The 18709-nt window shown below is 36.5% G+C and overlaps 1 protein-coding gene across 2 annotated transcripts in view; it reads right to left on the reverse strand.

Moving 5' to 3' along the window:
• Positions 1-18709, reverse strand: part of HDAC9 (histone deacetylase 9) — a 448017-nt gene that overhangs the window by 98852 nt on the left and 330456 nt on the right. For both annotated transcript variants that reach the window (XM_065751783.1, XM_065751782.1), the window contains one exon: positions 9200-9307. In XM_065751783.1, coding sequence (XP_065607855.1) covers positions 9200-9307 — 108 coding nt within the window. The remainder of the gene's footprint in view (positions 1-9199; positions 9308-18709) is intronic.

Genomic DNA, 18709 nt, shown 5'->3' on the forward strand with positions numbered 1-18709 from the left:
TTTATAAAAAGTTACTAATGGGCTATTTTATATCATTTCATTAACCTAAGCAACCAGTTGCAAAGTTTTGTGCAGCTCTTGCCAAACTGTTGGGTTTTATATCATGCCTTATTTTGAATTAGACATCCTCACTTCAAGAAAAAAAAAGAAAAGGCAAAGAACCTAAAGAGAGAATTAACATATATGTTCATATTTAGGAGAGCATTACTGGAGAATAAATTGTCTATAGATCAAACATAGCATCAATAAAAAAGGCACTGTTGATTGCATTAGTCTTCAGAATCAAACCAGCTTTATGCTCTTAGCTGATGCTTCTCAGTTGCTTTTTGTATTTCCTTTTCACACAAAATATGACTTCAAGAAGAATTCTCTGAAGAAATTTCTTCTAGATTTATAGAAAGATCAAGTATGTTGATGCAGAGAAATGTACAAATGAGTATAGGAAAGAACACTCAGAGAAGAAGGCATTGCTGGAGAGAAAGCTTCATGCTACCTGTATTTTGTTTTCTCAGTACTTGAGAGTTTGAAACAAAATCCATGCAAGGATTACAGCTGCCCACAGCTCATTATTTCTAAGTTTATCAGCATTCCCAAGAGTTCAATATAACTAAGATGATTATCTCTGGCAGGATTTCTTGGGGGAACATACAGACTGAAAAAAAATGACCCTGCTCCTTTTAACATGACAGTTACACTAGAGGCTTCTCATTTCTGTTTCCTTATTTTGACAAGGTTGTTTGGAAGTACTGTTTTTTTGTAGATAGCTAATTTTCTGCTATCAGATCTCAAGGTAGCTCTTCCATTTCACCATGAGCACACAGGACATTTCCATTAGTGTTATGACCATTCATATGGTGTTTTCTCATTGTTGTTGCTTTTGTTGTTTACTTTCATAACATTACAATAAGTTCAGTATTCTCATGAGAACAATTTCTTATGGATATGGTATATAATGTAATGAAATTCTAACACTGAAAACTAGGCAGCACACAGTACAAACAGAATCTTTCAAGTAATTTGTAAGACATTTTCTTTCTTCTTCTTTCAAACTTTGCATGAACTGATTGTGTATTAGCACAGCAGAACATGAATTCACTTAGTTAGGCAATATTTAAATACCAGACAGTGAGCTCAGAACAGTAGACAGAAAGGCAAAAATTTGCTTAAAAGTAGAAAGACTAACACAGAAAAGTGTTGAAAATGAAGCCAATAAACATAAATTCAAAGCATTTTTGTACAGAGCCTTATTTATACCAGGATACAGACACCTTTATATGTAGACAGAACATTAAACTGACTGACAGACATGAACACCAGAAAGAGGATTCATGTCTAAGTCACTATATACTTACCTTTAAGAAAATCTGAGGATAAAGAGTAAAGCCTAAACATACATGCCAAAATCTGTACATATTTGAACAAGGAACAAAAGGAATTCCATTAAAATTCAGTTTACATAGAAGATCTATTGCAGATAGACACACTCAGATGAATCTTCAAAAAAAAAAAAAAAAAAAAACCTGAGAAAAAGTATTACTTTTTTCCACTGTCTTTTATGACTCCAGAGAGGTAGTTGGATGCTCATTTTCCAAAAAATAGAGGTGTACAACCCTATATAGTATCCTTGTTTCCTTTGGTGGCACAGTTATTTCTTTTCTTCATGGGGCTGCATTAGAACTTTGGGCTACATTGTGCTTGGGCATCTACTACACCACTCCCTGAACCTTTCCAAGAGAAGTATTCAAAACATCACCATAAAACAGCAGGTTACTTAGGAGTTTGAGACTTATCATCTACAGCAGAGTTCCTTTGGTATTTCTATGACAAAAGGATATAAAAGTAAAGCTAGGGAACTTTTTCCCTGTGACAACACATAGTGACTGTGGCAAGGTGTGGGCACTCCTGCTGTCTGGAAAGAGACTTTGGTCTGCCCAACTTCCAAGTGCTGTCAGGAAAATAGGCAAGTGTAATCTCTAGTGATGAGCAATTTCACAGCAGAACTCTGATCTATGCACTAGTTGATTGCAGTTATACATTCTAAGGACTTTCTCAGGAACCTCTCTATTTCACATGGAGACCAGATAGCTAAGTCAGAACAACACTAAAAGCTCTACATCCAAAATCAGATGTCAGAATCTCTTATTCTCTACGTCTAAATCCCTTAATATATCTATCTCTTAGCTCTTAAAATTAACAGTGCTCAAAAAAGGCATTCTTAGACATTCACTTGTTTTTAATGGAAAGGTTTTCTTTTTGCTACACTCTATACAGGTTTTAGAATCAGGAGCAAATGACTGAAAATAATAGTTCCTTTCTTTGTAGGAGTTTAGTTTAGTTATCATACAGAAATGTATCCATCTCTCCTGTCAGAATTAATATTCTTTATGTTATAGTCGTTATAAAGTTAGAAGAAATCCTATTTCTTTAAATTTAAAAGGTGCTCCATAGAGTATACTTTACTAGGTGCAAACTCTGAAGTGGCCTTAGTGCCATCTCTAAACCTGTTCCTGCTTTTGACTCAGTTCTAATTCCTACAATAACAAACATAAGAGCTACTTTCAGTCACTGCTGCCAACAAAGATCCTCTTCAAGTGGTACCCTGAAAACGGTAACCATATTCTTACCAGGTCACATCTGCTGTAACATGACCTCAAACTATGCCATCCAGCAGGGAGGGTAAGAATAAGGGTAAGAATAAGGCAATCCTCAAGTACCTCTTTAAGACAAGTTTACAAGCTATTCATACTGCCAGAGCAGAAGCCAGTATCTGGCCCTGGGGGTCTACGAATATAGTGAACAAGAACCCGTGATTGAGCAGAGCAGTGCTAGCAGCATGTAGATTTGCCAGGAAAACAATAATGGACATAAGGGAATACCATTTTGTCTTGCAGAGGAAGCTAGTAGAAGCCATGAACACAAAAATGGACGTTAAACATTTAACTGTGTGATGGAAACAAAGAGTTCCCTGTCTGCATTTTTGAAGGTCCAAGAGGAGAGCACTGGAGAACATACATGAAAAGCTGGCACTTGCAGACCAACATGTATGCAACTGTGACAGCCTGTTAAGCCAAAGCAGTACTAAACATAGAGGAGAAAAGGCAGACAAACATTTTTAAAAACAGAGTGGTCATGGAGATAGGCTGCACACCACATATGATTAAAGTTTTAATGCTACATGAAATAATGATAGTCATTCAGATATAAATATAACCATAATTGCTTGGATAAAGTATCTAGGAAACGGTTCCACATATAACTTTGAAATTCTGTAACTTGCAAAGTCAAAGGAAATAAATACTATCTAAAAGAATTTATTCATAATTTTGACATCTTTTATCAATCATATCTTGAACACTACCAAAATACACATTTATTATTTATTACATATAAGACATTATTAATAATATTGAGCCTAGGCAGCAGGGGAAAAAAAACCAAACAACAAACCTTTCCTTTTCTGGCTGCTGCATATTACTCAGAAAGTCAGATTGACAGAGTTACAGGGCAGAGGGTGTGACAGGGAGAAGGAAATGAGGGTAGGGCAGAGCCTGTAGAAGGAGAGTTATCCCAAGGCCACCTGAGCACAAGGCATTTCCCAGGAAAGGAGATTTCTTTTGGTATCCAGTAGAGTTATGTGGTGTTTGCTGTGGTTCCAGCAGGCGTGGAGAATTTGCTGTCCTGAAATATTACTGGAGGAAGGAAATTATAGGACCAGGAAGACATTTCTTTTCAGCCCTTTTTGCTTGTTATGTCTTTAGAATTTTTGTTCTAATTAGTGCTGCAAAGTTTCAAAAAAGGAATGGATGATTTTTATATAAATGCTTTCAAGAGTAGAAAATTGAGAGTTGGGGGACATGTATTAATTAAAGTAATCCTGCTTATTCACAGATTAGTACAACTATAGAATGATTTACACATAGCCTGATGAGACAAAAACCTTGAAAAGAGTACATTTGGAATGAGAGATTCAAGTTCCATTTAGTTATCTGGGAATGATTCAAAGACAGCAGAATTGCAGTGGCCAAACACATGAGATTTATTTTGGTACTGATTCAAACTGATGTATCAGAAAAAAACATCCCAGGAACATATATTCTGGTTTGGAGGAAATTCATTTCAACTGCCTTCGTTCTGTTAAATGACCCCTGACTACCAACAGGGCAACCTTACACATGGTGTGTGCTCGCACTTGTACACAGACATACATGGTAAGGAGGAGAAAGGGCTTGTGCTCCTCTTAATTCAGACGGAGTGGATGCAAGCCCTCTTTTAACTTCATACTTATTTATTTATTTATTCGAAAATTGCTTCCTAATTCATTCAAAGTTTCTTAAAACCAGAGGGCACCCATACATCTACCAGGTCTTGACAGTTTGCCACGTCTTTTCCGTTTTAAATATGTCAAATTACAAATTTATGGCACTTAAGCAGTTCTATCACAGAAAAGGGTATTGCCATTACCAGTGTTGATGTATTTAAAGGATATACAAAGTAAACTTCTGAATAATCCTCATTATGGATACTGTACTTAAAATAATTAATTCCAGCTTATGGTAGTACTGAATGAGGATATCTGAGCCTGCAGAAAACCACTTTAGAAATGAGTTGACCATTCTAACGGAAATTCATTTCCAATTGTCTGGAGTGGATTTTATTAGATATGTCCTTTTAAAATTACATTTTTCATTGATTTTTTTTTCTCCTAGACCATTGTAAGATATAGAGGGACAGACACAGAACTGTACATTGTGTTATTAAAAAAAGAAGTGAAGTCACATTTAATACTCTCAGAACAACACACAGCCTGAGTCTCAATATATATATCATTTCCTTTTTGAGCATACTTCTTGCACATCTCTGTTTTCTGTTGGCCATGCAAGAGAGGAATGAGATCCACAGAAGATAAACCACTTGTTAATTTCCATAGTGCCTCTAAGGAATAAATGATATCTCTAGAAATGCAGATATTTAATGACCCTCATTCTTAAGGAACTTCAGGTTTGTAAACTATACTACGTGAAAGAAATCATATACAGTGCTCTATCTGAATTACCTCCCCAAGCCTCAGGGAATATAAGACTTCTCATTGCAATGAAATAACTTACTAGATACAGTTAATGTCTAGGTCAGAGTTAAGGTCACACAGTTCCACATACTCTACTGTAAAGATCTAGACTCAGCCAGTGTACCATCAAAAATCGTCTAAGCAAAGCTGTTGGGGAAAAGAGAAAGGACCAAAGACAGACACAGAAAAGCAGCTAGATAGGAAGCTGTTACACTGATTCCATAAAACATTAAAACAGCCATCAGCATATTTGGTAATTTACAAAAAGTTTGAAATAGATGAATCTTCATGAAGTCTTTATGCTCGTATCATCATATAGCACTATTGCCAGTATGGTATTTATCACACATACAAATGAACTCATGAAAAATGAGTTTATTCTTTTAAATATTATCTCAAAGTTGTATCCAGTTGACCTTAAAGATTGCTCACTACATTACTGAATAAAATTCCCAAATGCTTGATTTTGTTTGGCAATTTTGTCAATTTGATGTAACAAAAATAATAATAATAATAATAATAATAATAATAATCCAGAATTAACACTTCCCAGAGAAGGGACTTGATTTAAAAAAACAAACAAACAAACAAACCAACAAACAAAAACCCACAAATTTACTTTTACAATAGCTGCAGGATTCCAGTAACTCTATTGTTTTACATCCTTAGCACTGTCATTCATATTTTTCCCATTAGTCAGGGAGATCGATGAAAGCTGATGTGTTTCAAGGAGTCTGAACTACAGTGAAAAGAACTCCAACTCATGGTGAGATGTTGAACACTCTCCAAATTAGATGAACAAAATGTTGCCGTTCTGAGAAGAGAAAAATGGGCCTGGTATTCTCAGGAAATTCAGAATATTTCCCTTGAGTATGAGTTTGACTCATGTCTGAATGTTCAGTGAATCCCTCAATTGTTCTGTATACTTTCATAACCGATTTTGTAGTTTCACTCCTTTTCTTAGCAGAACATCAGCAGAGACTGTGGAATAAGCAGGGAAAAGTCCTTTCTCTCCTGAGATGGACCTTAAATGTCTTATACCAATCAATACAGGGCAGTTTATGTTTGTTACTTTTTATAATCTTGACTGAGAGGATTTTTGTCTCCAATACTGTACATCTTTTTTGTTTATTTTAATCTGATGGCATACAGACATAAAAAAATTCTACTTCTTTTAGGAAATTCTTATTAGTCTTCTAATATATATATGTATATATACATATTTATATATTGATACATCTAGCCATAACAAATATTTGAGTAGCTCATACAAATTGACAGATTTGATAGTTCTTACCTCAAAACAGCAGTTTTTAAATGAATTAATCAATTTCTCACTCCTGAAGCTTCTTTACTCAGATTTCTCTATGCTAGAAAGCTTTACTCTGAAGTTACCCAGTATTGCCACAGCTGTTTTGGGGGAAGGCATTCATGTTGGACCTCGTACTACAGTGCAGTGAGTATAGAGATAATCCACTGCCTTCTCTGGTGCTGTCTGAAACACTGGCCTGTGGGAAGTTCCTGCTGTGCATTTTAAGTCTGCTGCTGTGAACTGCAGGACATGGAGCACTACTCAGGGAACTGTGGGATTTCGGAACAAGTCTGCGTCCTGTCTCATAATTTACTTTTCTTCTTTAGATGACTTCAAACTAGCAACACACCATCTGATAACAATCCATGGTGATAAACTTCTAGGAAAAAATCAACAGCACGTTTCTCTACTGCTGTCATCGTGCTGTTTACATGCTGCAGAGGTCCAATAGTTTACACACAGTACTGGAAGGCATTTTTTTTCATCCAAAGATTCTGAAGATGTGGCAGATCTTTCCAGATTCCCATCACAGCTTAATCCTCCCACTCAGTGCTCACAGGACAGGCTCCAGAAGGTTGCTTCACATGCATATTTGCTCAAAGAATGTGCATGGAAGAGGAGAGCTTCACTCACTTCCCCTCAGATCTTTACAAGCATATAAGAGAATTGGCATTTTCCTTGTACTAAAAATAGCTGATCTGTGCAATATATATGTTTCTAGTGGAATAATGGCAGCAAAATGGAAACGTAACATTTAAAGTTATCCTAAAAATAGATTAGAATATCCGTGGAGTTAACATCTCACAGCTAACTAAAATTTTAACCTGGACACCATGTACAGAGTCCCAGAATACACTGAAAAATCCTTAATGTAATTTGTCATCTCATGTTGCAGAGGTCATCATGACTGAGCAAAACTCAGGACCATATGCAGTAACAAAGCAGACTTAGGACTCTGTCAAAATAGCTAATGTCAGTATCAGTGCCGTCAGTCAGTCCTTAATAACTTTTCCATGGGTTTGTCTCACTATAAATTACAAATAACAAATGTGGACTGTTAATTCAGAGAGTCAGCAAGCACATTGGCACCAAAGTCACTGAGCTTCATGCTGGATATATAGGAGCAGGATAGATAAATACCCATTAGGAATGGCATGAGTATGCCCAGTAAAGTATGAGTATGCCCAGGTCACTTTCATAGCAGACATTTTCCATTCCTCTTTTCCTAATGACATGGGATAAAGCAACTACTTGGCACATCTTTTTCTCAACTGGAAGGTGCACGAGACTATTACAGTTCTCCCCACTGCAGGACTAACAATATTTTTGTAGTAAACAACAGATTAGCATTAAAGTATTTATTTAGAGATTGTTGCAACCAAGGTCTCACAGTGGATGCTATTTATTTCAGCTGTCCCTCACACAGATAAACAATCAAGAGCAGTCATATTGTGGAAGGATAGCACGAAGGCACAGAGATCATCAGTAAAGATTCTGCACAAAGTCCTGCTCATGCCAATTACATGCAGGGTACATCTCTTAACTCTTATCAAAACTTGCTCTGTATCACTTAAAATACTGCCATATGCTCTACAGTCACAAACTGTAAAAATTGGCTAAAAATTTTCCTTAGTGCCACTGAGAGGGAATAATTTGCTATGAGTTGTGTTTTGAATCCAAGTGAGTTAAGAAAGTTTAATGGGGATGAACTCCCTATAATCAAAGAAGATACCCAACAGGATCCCATACTGATTGTACCCTCTCCTTGATTTGAGATTTCAAAACTTATATGGGTTTGGTGTAGCACCTGCCTAATGATTTTAGTACCTGAACAGAAAACTTTAGTAATCATGTTTGATTGGATCAGAGAAAGATTACTGTGTTTCAACGGAATGCTCTTTTACATACATATATGTTCTACTTATATGTAAACATGTGTAACCCTCATCTGCTATGTAGCTAATATATTTTGACTGAAATTAGACACACAGAGGAAGCAAATTCTCAAGTTTCATTACATTTTGGAATTTTAAAAAATCATTGTACGGTGCTAATTCTAAAATATTTACTTGCATCTTGACTTGGGAAACAGGACTGAATCCATTAGTGTTTGGACTGGAAAAAGTATAAACAGTTTCATTAAAGAGACATGTTAGCTCCAACAATGTTTATTGGGGCAAGACTACATTCGGGCTGCATATGGTGTACCTTTAAATAGGGCCGTTAAAATACCAAATAAAATGTCAAAGTCCGTCAGGTCTGGAACTTTTATAAATTGTTTAGACTAGGGTTAATTTGGATTTTGTACATCGTTCTTTGCAGATTGTACAGAAAGGAGATAGGGACAAGGAAGCAGTCTGGAAGAGCAATGAAGGGCAGTCAGCATGGAGCTGCCACAGAGAAGGCGTATTCTGGATCATTACTCTCCTAGTCAACAGCATCCCTCTTCCCCCACATCCTGCTCATGCACCGATTGCCTCCCCCCTCTCTGAGTGATATCCTGAGTTCATGCGTGTGACTAAGTCATATTTAAAACAAACTCACTTCAAAAGGCAGATGCACAGCAACCTGCCAGATACACGTACACAATGAGTAACTTCACCTTGGTCTGCAGAACTCTGCACTCTGAAGAGAACGATGCTATTTCAGAGTGTCAAGGGAATCCCGCCAGCAGCTTTAAGGAGCCACGGGAGCTGCCACACCTTGGTGGCCATCCTCTGGGTTCTCTTCCCATGGCCCAGCAGAGCGGAGCAGGCAAACAACGCCTGCCTTCAGCCCCCTGCCCTCCCTGCCTCCCACCCACCGCGTGGCCCGGACCTCACCTTCAGCTCCCTGGAGGCCACGCGGGCCGCCAGCTCGATGACACAGCCCACCGCCATGCGTGCCGCCCCGGCCGAGTGCAGCTCGTTCCAAACGGTGTCACTGTCCACCTGAGCAAACAGCAGCCCCGAGAGAAGGGCAGGGGAGAGAGGGAGAGGGAGAGCATGAGAGAAAACAAACCCATGAGGGAGGGCTGGCAGCGTGACAGCCCATGTACAATAACATCAGTCTTCCATCCGGGCCAGCTGAAAGGCCTTCTGGACATGGCTTTGCTTATGCTTTTTCTCTGCACGGGCTTCTCCAATGGAAACACATTCCTGTCATGCCTCGCTGCCATTCCCTGTTTAGATTTCTTCTTACAAACAGTGTTACATTGGCTGAGCCTGGCCTGATCACCAGCCAGCAGATGCCCTGTGCTGAGTCCTCACACTGCACGGGACAGAGCTGCTGGTGCATCCCACTGGAATGGGCACTGCTGTCCCAAAAAAGCATGCCACCAAAAACTGGCTGGTGGCCTGGATCATTATGTGGTTTAAAAGAAGCAGTAAGATCTCACATCTTTCTGATCCAGGCAGGCATCGTTTTTAAATAATTGAAATCACTGCTTATTAATATTGCTAGTTACTCTTCCCATTGAAAAACAAAACAAAACAAAACAAAACAAAATGAAATTAAAATGATATATTTCGAGATTTGATGGATGGCTGAGTTTTGATAGAAAGGCTTTAGATCACAAAGAAGATCATGCATGCATGATAAAAAAGTGTCACTGTAAAACTTTATATGAATTATATAAAGATAAAACACTATAAAGATATTTCAAACACAAAATATAAAGAAAATCTTATAAATACAGCTAAGCAGCACTGCTTTACGGCTTCAATGAGAATCCCAACATTCTACTTATGAAATCTATTTTAAGTAACTATTGATTTGCTGAAAGAAGAAACAAAGTATGAATGAAATGTTGCATATCCTTTCTGTGATAGTATGCCAAGCTGACGTGATGGTGTCAAACAGTCTGAAAAAAATATCTAAAGAGGCAGCCAGACTTCCTTGCTGCTCCATGAGAAGTGCATTTGATTGTATCATACTGCACAAATTTATCATGAAAAGAAAAACGTTTAGGGATAGACAAAATACTGTGGCAGATGCTATTTGGATAACTTCCAAGTATACTGAGACATGTTTTCAGTGTGAACCATCAGCTTCTGTTCCTAATTTCCTTAAAAAGAAATGAAGAAAAATAAATAAGTAAATAAATGAAGAAATCGAGTACTTAAAAATGGATGTGTCTGCTTCTCAACTGTGGAGGTTCTAAGAAATTCTCTGATTAGTCATTTGTAACAGAAAGTAGCTTGATCTTCTTTACACCTGCCAAATGTTTTCACCATTACTGTTACATCAATATTATATTTCAAGCTACTAAAACAATCCTATTTTTCAGTTTACTGGACCTGAGTTTCCTGTCATTTTGATCAATATTGTGTGCATGCAGCAGAACTAATGAAAATAGTTCCTCTTCACAGTAGGCCTGAATAAAAAGCATGGGCTTTATGCATTACAAAGTTCAGAATAACAATAATAACAGCACACTGTGTTTTCAATAGAGAATCTAAATATTGCACAAACACAAGCATCAGTAGCTTGATTTGTGTTGATTTGTTATGTTTGTTGTCATTAGATTGAGACAGAAATCAGTAGGTAACTCAGGAAATTACTGCAAGAAATAAAGAAATCAAATAGTAATAAAGATCGTGGCATTTAAAATTAGCTAGAATCTCAGATTTTCTCTCTGCTACCTTAAAACAACTGTGAACCAATTTTTATTTTTAAAACAAATAAGGAAATAAATAAGTAGAGGTCATTGGTTAAATCAATTTAATCAAGCCATAATAAAGTTTGAAAAATACAGCACAACACTTCAGATAAAGAAATATCAACAAAAGGTCTGGGAAGGAGTATTGTCTAGCCATTTTTATGGCTAACAAATTAAGGATAACATGAAGGAGTGGCTGGTGAAAATGATTCAGTGGCAGCTGCTCAGTAAACCAGGGCACGAGCAGGAGCCTGCTTCCTCAAAGGGACTATGATTCATTTCCAGGAAGGCTGATTAAGTTAAAATTGTAACCACAGCTTGAGAGTACCCACCCTTCAAAACAGTTGTCTGCTCTGACACATGAGACGGCAGTTTCTCCAACCACTGAACAGAGTATTGGCTGAGATACAGCTTTTATCATGTTCTGTTTTCAGCTGAGCGTGAGGAGACTGAATCAAAACAGTAGGGCCAAAAATCTTCCACTGCATAATTTTGCACAGACTATTGGAACCACTGCTATCTAATTGTATCTGGACTGGATGGGCAACCAAAAAACAAAACAGAATTTCCTGAGGAATTTTCAGAAATGACCACTTGAATCTGCACAGGAAATTTAGGATGCTTTAACTGATCTCTTGGTCATGATGCATATAGCAAAATGTAAACTTCCAAAACAAGAGGTAGCCAACTGAAGCTGTGTATCTTAGTACAGGGTTGTAATATTATAAGCAAACTAACATACAGATAAGAATATAATTGCCCTGAAAATGTGCATTATTATAAACTTGATGTCATCTTCTGTTTCATGTTCATGCAAAAATCAGATTGAATTTCTGAGGAACATCCTGTAAAGAACAGCTTATAAAAACGTTTAGAAAAAACTTTCATTGCACAGCCACACTTCAGCTTTCATGACTGGAAAATACCATCCCACTCCAATTTTTATCTCTATTAGTGCTATGTATGACCTCAAATATTCCAGGTACTCAAATAGAGATTTCCTTTTAATACCATTCAGCGTTTACTTTCAACTTGCTGCTGAAATACAATGATATATGTGGCCAACTCATTAAAATTACAGCTACTATCTGGTATAATTATCAAGTTGTATATGAAATATAGCTATGCAAAGTCTCACTAGATCTGCTTTTCTTTATTTATACGATTTGAAATAATTGCATCTCATATGAGGAAAGGATATCAGATTGGTGATTTCTGGTTCTCTTTCATGTGTAGCCCAGATTTATCCAACAGTCTATCTTGTTACAAAATATGCATGAACTTGTGACAAATATGATTTTTCCAAATCACAATCTACTAAAAAATCAGATGAAATTCAATGGACAGTTATTTTTGTTTTGCAAGTGCTTTGATGTAGCCTAAAAATTTAGTAAAACATCTATCTCACCTTTGATTCTGTGTTTTAGATATTAAAACAAAAACAAAACAAAAAAACAACACAAAGTACTGCATTCATATCTTAATTCTAACAGAGAAACTAAACATTTTTTCTGCTTAATTACATGCATTATTTTAAGAATCCTTTTAAAAATTAACAGGACAGGAAAATATGCTGAATATCTAACCAAAATGAAAAAGAATGTATATTTAAAGCATCAAATTTAGAAGAAGAGGGAACATGCCATACATTTTGTTATCAAAAATCGTATCACTACTGCAGCTCTTCAAAGACGTATTGTGTGTAATATCAGCAAGAGCCAGAAAACACAAGCCCTGTCTGAACACTAAACTTTTAAACACACATATGGGTTTACTTCACTCTCAGTTTCCTGAATGAGCAGTGTAGGGTATAGGCTTTTTCAAGCACATCTAGTATAGCTCAATCATTGGCATGTGTAGCAAAGTTAATACTCTGTAAAGCTACAGATGATAGAAATTAAGCTACCTGTCCCTGAAGTGGATATGGAGACACTAAAGAGGAAGTGAATGACTTCAGTGAAAAGAAATGTAGGTAACTTTTCCTGACTGAATGCAACTTGTGTTTCAAGCGCAGTGTGCAGAAATTCCTTGTTCTCCCAAAAAAACCAAAGCAATAACCCCACCCAACATTCCCCCTCCCCCCCCCAAAAAAAAAATAACCCTCCTAAAACCAAAAAATTTAATTATGAATGTTTCCTGCAAAAAGTATCATTATAAGTTGACTTTCACAATGAAGACTTAAAGGATACTGAAAACAATCTAAGAAACAACAGAGATGTTGAAGCAGATAGAAAGCATGTTCTGTACCACTTTAGGACTGGAATATTTCATATCGAAAAAGACTGATTATAAAGTTTGAAAGTTACAACTCCTTATATGTTGCTCAGATTGTGTGAAGATGAAGAGGAAGGACATCAAAATACTTCTGAAAGAGTAGACATAAGCTGCTTTTAGAAATCCCCTTAGTGGCTAATATTTGAAATATTACATATCCGGCTATTTCTTTTATTTGGAACTCTAGAGAGGCAAAAAAATTGCATTAACAATTCTACGACATTCTTAAAACTGTCTTTTGTTTTACCTGTCCTTTTCTCTGCTAAAGAAGCTGCATTTCTCATCCTCTGTTTCAGTTGCTCTTCCTCCAGAAACCTCTCAGGATCTGTTTAATGGTCACTGAATCACAGTTCTGCTGACCATGTTTGCTGCTGACAGTCTGACACACCCTGCGATTTTTCACACCATGTGTCTTAATCGTCTGTGTTATTTTTCTTCTTTAAATAATTAGCAGTAAACTCTGAAACTATTTTAAATACACATTCACTGATAACTAAGTGGCAATATAAGACAGTCAAAGCTGTAACACTGGGACAGATTTCTGACACAGAATCCTGGAGCTTGATTATTCTACCACACACATACAATTTGTGATTTAACACAAATACAGCTTCCACAACAGAATTCTGATTTTATACCTAAAAGGAATAAAAAAATACTACATCTCTCATCCTATCTATAGTCTCTGAACAGCTGTTGCTGTCAAAAAAATAAAAACCAGTTCTCCAAGTTACCAGATATCCTTGTCAGAGATACACTCCTTATTCTCTAAGAAGAGTTCACAATGCGATCTGTCATCTACCTGCTTATGGAAACTGTGACCAGTGAGAGCAGTGACTTTGTACTGTGCGTACAATATCCTGCATAAAATAGGTTAAAAGCAGTAGTTCTTAACAGTAGGCAAAATTTATTGCTTACCCTTTCTTTAATGAGCAGAGGTTGAGCTCAACTATTCTTAAAATTTTATTCAATATGCATCTCTGTTGAAATATTTCAGGATGAATATAGAAAAACTACTATGTAAAATGCCATCCTTTGATATAAATGGTTATAAAATAGGGAAGTAAAGAAAATCTATGCAGCTAACAGCAGTCTAACTATTTACAGTAAATTAACTGGTTAAACTCTCTGAGAGAATAATATGGGAGAGGCCAGACCTCTTCAGTGATACCACAATTGAATAAAACCTGTGCATTGGAGAGCAAATTCCTTTGTTTTAGTTTTAAAAGGATTCAGAGTCTCACAATCTTTCACTCACGCCAGAGCAAACACATTTCCATCGCTGAGCTTTTTCATTTCTCTGGCATGAAAATAGAAAATGAAATATTTTCCTAAAGTGTTGCAACCTCTACAGTTTGTGTGTGGCATTTTGGCATTTGCCAGCAGTCTGATGTTCTTGGAGAGATTTGGTGCCACTGAATGCCAGTTTGGAATACTTTGCTTGTGACCATGAGCATTGCAGATTCCCAGGTGCCACACTCATAGCTCTCGCTTCCCATTCCTACAGATGTACTAGTGCTCATTCATCACCTCCGTGATTTCTAAGAAGCAAAAGGTCCTCAGTGTGTTTCTCAGCTGCTGTTTCATCTCACCATGACTAAAGAAGTGAAGGTGTGCACGTCACCTCCGAGGAACAATGCCTAACGAATGGCCTGTCAGCCACATCTCTCAGTAAGGAACAAAGAAGAAAAATTTTGTATGGCTGACGTCCCTTCCATAAATCCCACTTACAGGAACAGTGGGCTACCTTAGGAAAAATACATCCTGAGAGCTTCCTTTATTTTCACTGTTACTTTACAGCTGTATCATAGATTTGTTCTGTCAAAGGCTTTTCTAACAGCTTTAATCTAAACCGCTTGCCATAAAGAGTATTCAGAATATGAATATTTCATACATTCTGTCTTCCAATGCGATTTACAAACAAATTATGAAGAGGATACAATTTTTAGACCCTGCTGGGATGAACAAGTCACAGGATCTTCACAAACCATTGCTTGAAAAAAAAGGTGGAATTCATTCAGTTTGCATTGGCTTTTCTGCTCTGTTTGAGTAATTCAGCAGAAGAATTTATCAGCAATAACATTCATGGAAATTTACTTTTCAAAAGTATTTTAGAGGCTATTAAATCTGACCTCAAAGCCTCTTTCAGTACAAGAATGAGGAATGCTGACTGTACCTGTATGTACTGTATGTTGGATATATAGCTTTTTCAAGTTTTACTTGCCAATAGTGATCTAATTTATAAACTATATATATAACTATAAAAACTAATAAATCGAAACCAAATATCTGAAAATACTAGCAAAACTTTTCTGAGCAGAAATTAAAAATTGAATTCCTTGCATGGTTATTGATGATGGTGGTTAGGCACGGTTAAAGTAAATGCACCATTCCTATTTCCATACAACAGGAATTCACCAGAAAGTTCGTAGAAAGTCAAGTAAATATGTGATATTTGTATTAAAAATTAAATCCTTTCTATTCAAAATGTGAATAAGAATGGAGATAACTCAAACTAAAACTGGAATACAGTAATATCTTCTGACATAATAGTTTGATTCATTCATTCTCCTAAACCTCTTAAGCATTCAGAATCTCTGGTTCACACAGCACACATTAAACACCCAAAAGGATCTAAAAATCTTAGTGAAATGGTGATGTGTGGATCACTGGTAGGGGGAATGGAGGGAGGATAGCATGGATTAGATGTGGATTAGAGCTTGTTTTTAGAAAAAACTCATAAATAAAACACTTAGGTCCAGATTCAAGTCTCAGATATGTGACATATATCACCAGATGCTTGTAAAAATGTTACTGCGCTTACAGACCTAGCCCTGAGTACTCAATTAATTTAACTTGACATTTGTTTTAGTTTTTAATGGATTAGCGTGTGAAAATGCTTGTGCAATTGCCATCTTATGTTTGATCTTGCAGTTTCCAGGGGGTTCATGGGCAAATAGATAAAACAATATATAACCAATTGTAATGTATACGATTACAGAAATAATAACTTCTATGTGCCAAATTCAAGCTTTACTAAAAAAAAAAAAAAAACGACCTGAACACATTTAAGCAGGACATGATATAGAATATCTTTCTGTCAAAGGAAACCATGGAGCTCTGCTACAACATGGTGATCATTCAGACAAGTAGCACAAGAGCATTTCCGCTATGGAGCGCTTCCTGGTTTGTCTTGAGAGCTAAATGCTATCAATAAATACATGATGTGCATTTAAAGGCAAATGTGAATGCTATTTTATTTACCAAATTTCTAGCAAATCTATATTTCCACGATTTAAGACTGGAGAGATTTAATATGTATGTAATGCTATTGTATATAATGTTATTCCACTACTTACACTTAGCATACATATATTGATATGTACATACAATGTTTAATCTCCTAGCAAATAAGAGGTGTTTTTTGTTGTCATTTTGTTTGCTTTTGTGTTGGTTTTTATTCATAATTTTGGCCTCTGGCAACAGTAATTTTTAGGAAATGCACAGAATGAGATAAGACCTTTGAAGAATTGACTTGATTTTAGTTCACTAGCTCCACAGTATTTTTCTTTGGTCTGTGTTATTTATTTTTGTTTAAATTTAATCTGATCTACTATCAAGGAAAAGTGATCTCCTGTTAAAAATAATAATAATAATAACTAAGGAATCAAATCTTGTGCTTGACACAATCAGCTTTAGTGCCAGAGATGGCAGATTACCACCACTGAGCTTCCATCCTTGCCTGGTAAAAGTTAAAGCAGATAGGGACATTTCTAAAATAGACCTGCCTGCAGCAATGTCAGAGAACTGTGTCTTTCAGTTGAACAATTTCACCTCTCACTAATCTAAGCATCAAGTTCTTTGGCATAGGGCCATCTCCATGCCATGAAAGGATAAAAATAAAAGGACAAAAACAGGACTAAGTTTGATGAAATTGTTTCCTTTACTTATGGGCACCAAATTGATAGGCTAATATCTACCTATCCTCTCTGACAGATATACCATTGCATGTTCCAGATGAGCAGATTAAGTCTCTGCACCTCACTAACAAAAGAATATACATTTTCTCCTCTGATTAGTCAGATAGTGTTTATCCTTTTTCCTCTAAATGCAATGTGTCTAAAATTAGGACCTTAGTTGTTTAACATTCCTGTCAATGGAGGGAACTGAGTTCATAGATTCATAGATACATTAGGACCTACAAGATCATGTAGTCCAACCATCCTCCTATCACCATCCCTACCCACTAAACTACTAAATCAAATCCCTTAGTTCCTTCAACTAGTTCTTTGCTTCTTGGGTATACTGAGTCCATCTAGTGTCACCTATGGTTTTCTGGTGGGTATGTAGGTAAGCAAGGATGGACAGGCTTTCATTTTGAGGGTTTCAGTAATTCATCTGAAATTATGTACATGTAGCCAAACTAGTGAGTCTTCAAATCACGCTTTACTATTCTGAAACGAAGTAGGTAAATGGTTGTTATGAATTGTCAGAATTGACATTGGTGTGTCACCTTAAAAAAAAGTGCTTACAAGGGCAGCTGGGAGTACATTACACCCTCATTGCCCTGTCCTGTGACCAACCTAAACTTGTTCATCTGGAACAGCACTGGGTGACCAAACACACAGTACCCTGAATGCTTTGAGATGACAAACCTCCAGCCCTCACTGTATTTTCATACCCACTAGCACTGCACTTTTTACCTTGGAGTGGCATCAGGATGTCCTTTGTCACTACACATTTTGATGCCTTCTGCAGAAAACATCACACAATCAAAACTGTGTAACTATGAGTCCAAGCAAACAGACTTATTTTTGCTGATATCATGATAGGACCATGTCTATTTTGGTACAGCCAGAGCTTTAATTGCAATTGTAATTGTAAGTTATTAATTATAACACCTGTTTGGAGGTGATATTTAATTTGAATGCACAAATCATCGTGAGTCTGATTTTATTACAGCCAAATTTGGGTATGGATCTGAGGAGAGAACCTCAGATCATTTCGAAACCTAAAATATACAAAAAAAGAGATAAGACTACCACAAATACTTTCTTAATTTCTATGTTAGGTGATAGGTTGATGCAATTAATACCTATAAAAGAAATGAAAGTTATAATGTTAAAAGGCTGAGAAATCTTCCTGCACACAGACTGGGGAGATGGAAGGAAGAATGAGAAGCAGCAGAAAACAATTTGTTCCCTGGTTGACTTATTAAAGTTGTGCACTACTGAGATCTTGCCTTTCTTCTTTCATTTCTTCCTGTGTGGTCAGGACAAAAAGCAGTACTGTACAACTACCGCAACAAAGAATACCAGGGAGAAACTCAACATTCAGAATATTTAGAGAGATGCTATGAATATTTTGTGAAGTTGGAAGAGTAGAGAGATTTTATAGTCTTAAATTTCTTTTCTTAATA

The sequence above is a fragment of the Cyrtonyx montezumae genome, unplaced genomic scaffold (genome assembly GCF_038088225.1).
Source record: "Cyrtonyx montezumae isolate F1298 unplaced genomic scaffold, pur_monq_1.0 scaffold_8, whole genome shotgun sequence".
Taxonomy (NCBI): Eukaryota; Metazoa; Chordata; class Aves; order Galliformes; family Odontophoridae; genus Cyrtonyx; species Cyrtonyx montezumae.